The sequence below is a fragment of the Coregonus lavaretus genome (assembly GCF_964263955.1).
Source record: "Coregonus lavaretus genome assembly, chromosome: 28".
Lineage (NCBI taxonomy): Eukaryota > Metazoa > Chordata > Actinopteri > Salmoniformes > Salmonidae > Coregonus > Coregonus lavaretus.
Genome location: NC_140015.1, coordinates 19,566,430 through 19,577,732, shown reverse-complemented (window position 1 = coordinate 19,577,732; position 11,303 = coordinate 19,566,430). Strand labels below are relative to the sequence as shown.

The following is an 11,303-nucleotide window of genomic DNA, read 5'->3' as shown; positions in this document are numbered from 1 at the left end:
TCTTATGGCATACATTTGCATGGACTTTAATAAGCCTATAATAATATTTCATAGAAAACACACATCAAAACAAAATCACATCGTAGCTATAGCAAATGTTTAGCACTTTGCAAAACTTACAGTGCTCACCGTCAGACTTTCTGTAAAGCATTTTACCTTTCTCTTTTAGGCTATAGGTTGCTCTACACGTCGTGTTGATAAAACGCTGGATATTACGCATTCGGCGTTCCCATTCATTTAACCCCCGTAATAACATATTTGTTACCATAAAGAAAAAGAGCAGCGTATTGTCATTACGAATGGTTACTGATTATGAGCTGAAACAACCGGATTAAATAGGAGTGTGTCACCGCATGATTTACAAAGTTGAGAGGTTCATGTTAATGATATTATGTTGTATAGCAAACACCGTCGCCCCTGATCAATCAAAAAAAAAGTCAGTGCGCACGACAGGAGAGAGTCCATGGAAGAGGGTGGGAGACAAAACTTTTTTCTCCCATAAGTTTGTGTAAGCTTTCACTTTCAGCCTTCTAGGCGGGGTTACAGTACAGCATGGAGTGAGCGAAACAGGACGGCGAGCGATTGCAATGCAGCACTACAGCGAACTTCCATCCAACTTAAATAAGCTCTCCAATTTTCATTTCTAAAAATAACCATGTACTCCCCGTACTGCTTGACACAGGTAAATTCCATTATTTTATTGTTATTGCATAGTATACAGTCGGTGTTGCGGGTTAGCTTAGTGCTCACACCATTTGAAACTATGTTATAGTTGAATTTGAGTTTATTTGTTACTCTCTGTTCCTTTCTGATAGTATTTACCTTGTATCTCTGACACTTTTTCTTCTTAGATGGCATTTCTTCGCAGGGCTTTCTTATGCATTTCATTGCACATGGCTTTGGAGAGAAAATGGCGCTCCTCCCGAATCTATTTAATATAAAAGGAGGGGAGAAGTGGAGGAGGAGAAAGGAGTGAGTGTAGAAAACTGGACTGAAGTTTAGTGTTACATGTGATGGTCTTACTTTGACATTTTCCAAAATGTTGATCTCGCAAACGCTTGGCCGTGAGAGAGGCTACATGTGGAAGCGTGGCGGTCAAAAAGCTTTATCCGTTAACGGTTGAATCTGTGACAGTCGAGGGCTTTGGGTCGGTGTGTGCTGCCGCCAGTTCTACAGTAGCCTACACTTGTCAACCGTGCTCGATTCTGATTAATATAACGTACGTATTTAGTGAAAGTAAATGGTCGGGAATATAATGTATAGACTATTTTACGCACGAGTATCTCACTGCATATATGCGCCATAAGGATTATTTTTCAAGGTTCTGGTCATGCCAAGCTGATATGAATTTATTTTAGTGACTGGTCCACTGTACCTAGCACAAATACTGTATTTAATCTGCTATTGTAAACTCTTGACCATTTCTGTTCATAGTAAAACGACCATCCCACAATTTACAGCCAATAAATATTCCATAACTTTGAATAAGAAACCTACCTCTGATGTTTTACTCTGTGCTGCTTTTCCCTAAATGTATAACCTACTTTCAACTATACAGTGCATGTCCAGACCCTACAACCTGGTATATTTGGTATACATACACCATCAATTGTAAAGTTCCCTCATATTCAATAGGGAATACTCTGATACTTCCACATGCAATATTCCACATTTCTGAGGACAGTTGGGCAGATAAAAATAGCTTATGAGTTGAATAGCTTATTGGCACTTATTGGTAATTGATAAGGTCCTACCCAAATAAAAAGCTATATAGAATCTCTGGCTATATAATATAACTAAATAAATTATTGTTCAATATTCTCATTAATGGAAAAATCAGTTTGGTATATTTTATTTTTTTACATGATTTTTAGAAAATCAAAAATTCAAGGCACATTTTTAAATGCTTATATTTGTCTATTTTATGACATTATAGTCTATTTGTCCATGATGAAAGAGAGTATTAAGAAGTATTATAGTGCCTGTTGTAACTTTTGCAGAGATGTGGTCGATGGATTTTAACAAAAAAGTGCATTGCACAGTCCTAAGATAACTTAAACAGTTAGTTATTTAGTTTATGGATGTATTTCCTTTGAAACAATAATGTGCATTAGTAATAGCCCTATAACTGATCTCTGTCAAGTGAACAGTGATTTAAGGTCTATTCTAAAATGGCCAAATGTCACACAACATTGCTTAACTTCTTTTGACTCACCAAGAACCCTAAATATATGATGTTCAGTAACTATTCATTTCTGACTTATGTGCAATATCATTACTCTTGGAACTGGAATTTTCCTTAGCTTGGCAAAGTAACTTGGAAGGAAGCACCAGAGAAAGCTCTGATTGAAGTTGTACTGTCAACAGTATATGTTCACAGATAAATGAGACATACAACAGGGTTTTTTGAGCCCACTGACTGAAATATTTAACATATTTTAGCAATAATAATCCACATAATACAAACTTAGAAAGTTACTTGGCCTAAACTGAATCTTGAGGCATCCATCATTTAACTCTCTGCATCAATATATTCCTGGTTCTACAAAAAAAAATGTGTGGCCTGCTTTTCTCCTTTCTATGCATTTGTGTGTTGATTTTTTGTTAATGTTTATGGATTCTTTAAAAAGCCATGCCTTTTCCTGGGTCCAAAAAATAATGGTTGTTGAAATGATCTGCAATTCTGTGACTCTCCTAACTGTTGGAAATCTACTCCTATAAAACAAACTTGTTTATCGCTTGGCTTCATTGGACAGTAGACTGCCAAGGCCTGTGTGATGTGTAATTCATTCCTGATTTTACAGTGTTTTATTAAAACAATTTTACTTCCATGCCTCTGATTCCTGTTACAGAAGCAGAGAGGGTGTTTTTCTCAGTTGCGGGCACGGCCTGGAGTCTGTTTCCATTTAAAACAGAATTATCATATGTTGTTGTCTATTCTACTCCCTGATTGACAGAAGTGAGACAAAGCTGATTTTAATACATTTTAAAAAGTGGATATCTATTGGAAGAGAGTCTCTTGTACTTTTTTAGGCCATACCTGTCTAAATGAAATGCAACTGAGAAAGCAAATAGGCCCACATATTTAGAAATTATGGAATGGGACTTTATCAGATGTACAGAGAGAAATCTCTATATAGGCTCAAACTTTTCTCTCCAACAGTTTAGCATTGAGATTTTGGTAGGCCTATACACATATAGCCTAATATGCTCATGCATATTTAGTTAGAGGGTTTCTGGAATTTATAAATGTTGTAATTATTTTTACTAAAGCGGTTATACAGCAGTATTAATGGTAAAGAAAATGAAGCTTGCATAGTGCCAGAGATTTTTTGTCTGTTAATTAAAATTAATTGACAACAGAACTGACTGCACATTCCACATGTGATGCACATATGCAGAAGTAGGCCTATAAGCTAAATCATTTGGACTGGATAAACGATATAAATGTATTATTTAAAGCGATACATTTACTGTATAGAGTTTGGTATGTTCATGCATTTAAGGAGATATTCAACAAGAGAACAGCTTTGTGCATTGCACTCATCCAGCGTGCGTGGAGCTTGCGCCTCTCTGCCTAGCCAAAGCCTCCTGCATTCCCCTCACTTCTGATGTGCCTCTTGTCTGCAGATGTAGACTCATATTTTTGTTTATTTAATTAAGGTTAATAATAAAAACACGAGTTTGGACCTCGGATATGGCAACACATGTAAACAATCAAATAAATTATTAACAGTGATAAAAGCCTTTCTGGAGAGTGGCGAGATGGATGGGGTGTAATGGAGGCAAATTATGGAAAGCATTCAGAGGTCCGGATAGACTTTATTCGTGTGTTGTTTTTAGTAAGCATACATTTTTTATTATGTTATAAACATTACAATGTAGGCCCATACAAAAGTTATCTACAGTAGGTATGGAAATAGGCCTACCAAAGTCACCGTGTTGTGTGGCTGGCTGATATAGGCTATTGACTGAGTTATTAGACCCAATCATCGGAATAGCATTGCCTTTCCCATTCTTGCAGCACTACACTCTTAGAAAAAAATGTGCTATCTAGAACCTAAAAGGGTTCTTCAGCTATCAAGAACCCTTTGAAGAACCCTTTTGGTTCCAGGTAGAACCCCTTTGAGTTCCATTTAGAACCCTTTCCACAGAGGGTTCTACATGGAACCCAAAATAGTTTTACCTGGAACCAAAAAAGGTTATCCTATGGGGACAGCCGAATAACCCTTTTGGAACCCTTTTTTTAAAGAGTGTAGGCTAGGCCTAAGTCTTAACAAAAAGTGTCCTTTTTCACTTTTGTCACCCGTACGTATAATCAAACCAGCTTAGCTCAGTAAAGCAGATTTCAACACTTTTCTTCTCTGCACATCCTAAGTGGAGTTGCTGTGATATTGAAAAATACAAATCACATTGTTATTGTTGTTCTTGTTATAGTCATTATTAGGCATAGGCTATTATTAGGCTATTACAAGGAAGCATGGCATGCTTGGCTTGTTCCCATAAAGCACACCAGGTCATCACCATTTTCTTTCCATATTTGCCTAAGTCACTTTATGTTAATGATTTCATTTATGCTCACAAGTTTATACAATAAATGAAATGTGATCACTCTATACTATTGTTACTCGTACGACCTTTTAACTTCCTCTTCTCTTTGCTCTCCTGCTCGCGGGACGGTGACCCCTGCACGGGAATGCTTTTCACACCTCTTAACACCCTCGCGACACTAAAGTATTGCACTACTCACCTTCTAAACAATCCATTAGTGGTAAGTGTTGCCTATTATTTATTTGAAGGCCTATATATTTTAATGTGTGTTATATACAGTTTATTAGGCATTGGTTGTTGTAGCCTATATGACACTTTTTTTTTTAAACACTCAAAATGTAAAACATTCGTTTAATTTAACCATTCATCTTATTGAAATTAGACATAATTTGCTAAATGTTTTTCCCACACGTTCAGACTTTGTTGAAAAGCAGTCAAGATATCGGCACAAAGCCCAAAAATATAGGCCTGTTTTTTTTCAGACAACTCACTGGCAGCCAATCACTCTTGCTGTAGGCCTAAAGTCCTACTCATTTGTTTAAAAAGCTTAACATACATAAAACAAAACAAAAGGTAACCGCGGAGAAAGAATAAGATGGCTATTTAATAAAGTTTTGTAATTGAACTTAATTATGCAGTTTGCAGCCCTGCAGCACCGATTGGCCGAATGTAGCCTACTAGCAGACGTCTAGTCAAGCAGATAGGCCTAGTGTTTAGCAAAAGTAAGTCACATAATTTCATGATGTCATCTAACATTTGCAAACTTGATGCCTTGAAAATGTATCTTGCTTTTCCCTTTTTCATGTAATTAACCCCTGAGTGGCAAACCCAAAATGTTTTCCATTAACCCATTCTTTGCATGCATATTTAAAACAGAAAGACTAAACAGATATTTGTAGAGTTTAGAAACAATTTAGTCCTAAGAAACATATTTCTTGTTGCATGTCATCTTTGTATTGCAGATCATGAAATATTTCATCTTTGTCTTAATTGCCTTCATGGCTACATTTGAGGCTTAGTCACTTGCCCTAAATTATCCTAAATTATGTTAGGCTTAAGTAAGATAGATTATATTTGTCTATGTCATTATCAGTTGTTATCAGACATGGTGTTTTTTTTTGTTTTTTTCAGCAACAGTAAGTAAGAATGGAATGAGCAAGATTGTTTATGAATATCGTTCCAAATTAATGTAATCCCATTGTATGGATTACTATTCTGTACTGAGGACCTATAGTGGTGCCATCGTAGTTGAAACCTCATATTCCACTGAAACCTCCATGTAGACATTTTGTGAGGTGGCCTTCCAACCTCTCCTCCCACATCCCCCTCCTCCTCTCCCCTCCTCCACTCCCTCCTTCTCCTCTCCTCACCCCTCTCCTTCCAACCTCTCCCCACCCCTCTCCTCCTCTAACCTCTCCTCACCCCTCCTCCTCTCCCCCCGCCTCCTCTCCTCCCCGTCTCTCTCCCCAGGCCTGGAAAATGAGTTGGAACAGCTGTTCAGGGGATTAAAATCTGATGGAACCACAGTCTGAATAAACAGAAATGTTGGATTTTTTGAATTAAAGATACACACTCACACAAACAGCCCCATGCACTCCCCAGCCACATACAGTGGGGAGAAAAAGTATTTGATACGATTTTGCAGGTTTTCCTACTTACAAAGCATGTAGAGGTCTGTAATTTTTATCATAGGTACACTTCAACTGTGAGAGACGGAATCTAAAACAAAAATCCAGAAAATCACATTGTATGATTTTTAAGTAATTAATTTGCATTTTATTGTATGACATAAGTATTTGATACATCAGAAAAGCAGAACTTAATATTTGGTACAGAAACCTTTGCAATTACAGAGATCATACGTTTCCTGTAGGTCTTGACCAGGTTTGCACACACTGCAGCAGGGATTTTGGCCCACTCCTCCATACAGACCTTCTCCAGATCCTTCAGGTTTCGGGGCTGTCGCTGGGCAATACGGACTATCAGCTCCCTCCAAAGATTTTCTATTGGGTTCAGGTCTGGAGACTGGCTAGGCCACTCCAGGACCTTGAGATGCTTCTTACGGAGCCACTCCTTAGTTGCCCTGGCTGTGTTTTTCTGGTCGTTTTCATGCTGGAAGAGCCAGCCACGACCCATCTTCAATGCTCTTACTGAGGGAAGGATGTTGTTGGCCAAGATCTCGCGATACATGGCCCCATCCATCCTCCCCTCAATACGGTGCAGTCGTCCTGTCCCCTTTGCAGAAAAGCATCCCCAAAGAATGATGTTTCCACCGTTCTTGGGGTTGTACTCATCCTTCTTCTTCCTCCAAACACGGCGAGTGGAGTTTAGACCAAAAAGCTATATTTTTGTCTCATCAGACCACATGACCTTCTCCCATTCCTCCTCTGGATCATCCAGATGGTCATTGGCAAACTTCAGACGGGCCTGGACATGCACTGGCTTGAGCAGGGGGACCTTGCGTGCGCTGCAGGATTTTAATTTATGACGGCGTAGTGTGTTACTAATGGTTTTCTTTGAGACTGTGGTCCCAGCTCTCTTCAGGTCATTGACCAGGTCCTGCCGTGTAGTTCTGGGCTGATCCTTCACCTTCTTCATGATCATTGATGCCCCATGAGTTGAGATCTTGCATGGAGCCCCAGACCGAGGGTGATTGACCATCATCTTGAACTTCTTCTATTTTCTAATACAGTGGGGCAAAAAAGTATTTAGTCAGCCACCAATTGTGCAAGTTCTACCACTTAAAAAGATGAGAGAGGCCTGTAATTTTCATCATAGGTACATGTCAACTATGACAGACAAAATGAGGAAAAAAAATCCAGAAAATCACATTGTAGGATATTTTATGAATTTATTTGCAAATTATGGTGGAAAATAAGTATTTGGTCAATAACAAAAGTTTCTCAATACTTTGTTATATACCCTTTGTTGGCAATGAAACAGGTCAAACGTTTTCTGTAAGTCTTCACAAGGTTTTCACACACTGTTGCTGGTATTTTGGCCCATTCCTCCATGCAGATCTCCTCTAGAGCAGTGATGTTTTGGGGCTGTCGCTGGGCAACACGGACTTTCAACTCCCTCCAAAGATTTTCTATGGGGTTGAGATCTGGAGACTGGCTAGGCCATTCCAGGACCTTGAAATGCTTCTTACGAAGCCACTCCTTCGTTGCCCGGGCGGTGTGTTTGGGATCATTGTCATGCTGAAAGACCCAGCCACGTTTCATCTTCAATGCCCTTGCTGATGGAAGGAGGTTTTCACTCAAAATCACATGATACATGGCCCCATTCATTCTTTCCTTTACACGGATCAGTCGTCCTGGTCCCTTTGCAGAAAAACAGCCCCAAAGCATGATGTTTCCACCCCCATGCTTCACAGTAGGTATGGTGTTCTTTGGATGCAACTCAGCATTTTTTGTCCTCCAAACACGACAAGTTCTATTTTGGTTTCATCTGACCATATGACATATGACATTCTCCCAATCCTCTTCTGGATCATCCAAATGCACTCTAGCAAACTTCAGACGGGCCTGGACATGTACTGGCTTAAGCAGGGGGACACGTCTGCACTGCAGGATTTGAGTCCCTGGCGGTGTAGTGTGTTACTGATGGTAGGCTTTGTTACTTTGGTCCCAGCTCTCTGCAGGTCATTCACTAGGTCCCCCCGTGTGGTTCTGGGATTTTTGCTCACCGTTCTTGGGATCATTTTGACCCCACGGGGTGAGATCTTGCGTGGAGCCCCAGATCGAGGGAGATTATAAGTGGTCTTGTATGTCTTCCATTTCCTAATAAACTCCCACAGTTGATTTCTTCAAACCAAGCTGCTTACCTATTGCAGATTCAGTCTTCCCAGCCTGGTGCAGGTCTACAATTTTGTTTCTGGTGTCCTTTGACAGCTCTTTGGTCTTGGCCTTAGTGGAGTTTGGAGTGTGACTGTTTGAGGTTGTGGACAGGTGTCTTTTATACTGATAACAAGTTCAAACAGGTGCCATTAATACAGGTAACGAGTGGAGGACAGAGAAAACTCTTAAAGAAGAAGTTACAGGTCTGTGAGAGCCAGAAATCTTGCTTGTTTGTAGGTGATCAAATACTTATTTTCCACCATAATTTGCAAATAAATTCATTAAAAATCCTACAATGTGATTTTCTGGATTTTTTTTCCTCATTTTGTCTGTCATAGTTGACGTGTACCTATGATGAAAATGACAGGCCTCTCTCATCTTTTTAAGTGGGAGAACTTGCACAATTGGTGGCTGACTAAATACATTTTTTCCCCACTGTAATTGCGCCAACAGTTGTTGCCTTCTCACCAAGCTGCACCTGCGCCTATTGTCCTGTAGCCCATCCCAGCCTTGTGCAGGTCTACAATTTTATCCCTGATGTCCTTACACAGCTCTCTGGTCTTGGCCATTGTGGAGAGGTTGGAGTCTGTTTGATTGAGTGTGTGGACAGGTGTCTTTTATACAGGTAACGAGTTCAAACAGGTGCAGTTAATACAGGTAACGAGTGGAGAACAGGAGGGCTTCTTAAAGAAAAACTAACAGGTCTGTGAGAGCCGGAATTCTTACTGGTTGGTAGGTGATCAAATACTTATGTCATGCAATAAAATGCAAATGAATTACTTAAAAATCATACAATGTGATTTTCTGGATTTTTGTTTTAGATTCCGTCTCTCACAGTTGAAGTGTACCTATGATAAATATTACAGACCTCTACATGCTTTGTAAGTAGGAAAACCTGCAAAATCAGCAGTGTATCAAATACTTGTTCTCCTCACTGTACACACACTCACACACACACACACACACACACACACACACACACACACACACACACACACAAACACACCAGAACCTTCCGTCCTATGTCCTAATGCCGATTAGGCCGCTGTGTGGTTATCACTGAATTAGCCTGTGTTGCAGGATCCACAATTTTTAGGCTGAATGGCAATTATGTTTTATACCGATTTTTAAAAGGCACTCAGACAGCACTGACTGTGGTTCATCTATGGAGCAACAACAAATACCCAAAGTGTAGTGCTCCAAAACACAGAATTGCAGTAGAAGAAAATTAGGCCTTAATGCCTTTTATAGAATTTCTATGGCGGACATATTGAATTATAATATTACTGTGCTTGAGTTCAGTGGTGCAGAGAGCAATCCCCCTCCCCTGCAGTAAAGCCAATCAGAATTATGCAATGAATGTATGTAGTCTGATAGTGCTTTTCTGATTGGTGTGGAATATTGCCATTGGAGTGAGCCAGTTGAAAAATAACCCCCGTGTTCCAGACAGAACCCCTGTGTTCCAGACAGCCCAAGTCAGTAATGAATATAATGGACATGTGAACTTTATTATGTTCTCCTCCTCTATCCCTAGTTGAAGGTTGGAGTTACGGTGAAACCGGAGTCCCTCATTGGTCCTGTAGGTGTCTCGTGGCAACAGGCGGCTCTTTTCCCCATCATGTAATGGGAACACCGGCAGGCCACAATGCCAGACACTCACAGGGACACTGTGTCCCCTTTACTTATTCATTCCTACCAGGCCGCTACGACCACCACCACCGGCGGCCTCAAGTCTCCTTTGGCGGTTGGTTGGTAGAGTTGGCAAATTCAAACAGCCATAAACAATGAGGTGGCAAAGCCCTGGTCTCTGTAATCACAGATATGGGCTGGCTGGTGGTTGGTGGCTGGTGCTGTTATCTATTCCTCAGGGAGGAGGTACTGTGTCCTGGACCTAGAGATGCCCTGGCTTGTTAACATTTAATGAACATATAGAATATTTAAAGGACATTTCAAGGTTTTGTTGATAAATGTTTTTGGAACATTTTCCATCAGACATTGTAAGTCCATGATGGGGGCACTGTTGTATCTCCAAAAAATTTCAGTCTATTTTATGTAGCATTCAGTACACCGTGTGGTGGGGAAGACAAAGACTGGATGAATTGGATGTATTTTGGCAAGAGGGAATATAGATTTGAATTAAGTACCATGTAGTTTTTATCTCAAGCTGCATGCAGAAAAGCCCAAACCAACTGAGTCTCATTCAGCACAGCTGTCCCAGCATCCGTGGAGAATGGATTCCTATTGCTATTGCCATGGGAGTCTCCAGCCAAGAAGAATAGGAGGATATCCAGTGTGTGTGCAGAGAGAGTGGTGTGTGTGTGTGTGTGTGCGCACGTGCGCCACACTGCCGTCTCCACCCTCCTGCCTTTCCCTTCGCTCATGTCACCCCTGGCATAGATTATTCTTTGGCAGAACCCTGGCAATGCCTTCAGCCCCAGTGCGGTTCTGTGGTCGCTGATATGTTGTGCTGTTGCCATGGCAACAGAACGCACAGACACATAAGTGCAAATTACATAATTGAGCTAGAATATACATAGGCACACACAAATATTTCTGTACAATATGGGAGAGAGAAGGGGCTCCAGTTAGACCAGAATCCACAAGAGAAAATGTGCCTTTCCCATACAAATCAAGGGAGGGAAGGATCCCAGCTCCCAGCTCCCAGCTCTGATGGAGCTGTGGGCAATAAGGCATCTGCTTGGAATGGACTGACACGTTGGTAAAGTATTTTTACCATGATTAGTCATGAATCTAAAGAGTGGAGCACCTATTATCACCTATTATCTAGTATTTAGACCACTGACTGTCTGACAACCAGTTTGTCTGGGTGTGAGAGGATATGGTGATTATGGTGGTATTTGGAGTCCCCCTGTAGCTCAGTTGGTAGAGCATAGCGCTTGCAACGCCAGGGTT

The 11,303-nt window shown here is 40.5% G+C and overlaps 1 protein-coding gene across 20 annotated transcripts in view; it reads left to right on the top strand.

Moving 5' to 3' along the window:
• LOC311104205 (nuclear factor 1 X-type-like) overlaps positions 1 to 11,303 on the top strand; it is a 107,625-nt gene that overhangs the window by 14,407 nt on the left and 81,915 nt on the right. For 7 of the 20 annotated variants that reach the window (XM_084145926.1, XM_084145909.1, XM_084145917.1 and 4 more), the window contains exon 1: positions 528 to 682. The exons of 8 other annotated variants lie outside the window; for them this stretch is intronic. In XM_084145926.1, coding sequence (XP_084002052.1) covers positions 656 to 682 — 27 coding nt within the window. In that variant the 5' untranslated portion in view covers positions 528 to 655. Of the gene's footprint in view, positions 1 to 261; positions 683 to 4,508; positions 4,772 to 11,303 lie in introns of those variants that run through there. 5 more of the 20 variants (XM_084145932.1, XM_084145935.1, XM_084145919.1 and 2 more) reach the window with 4 other exon arrangements.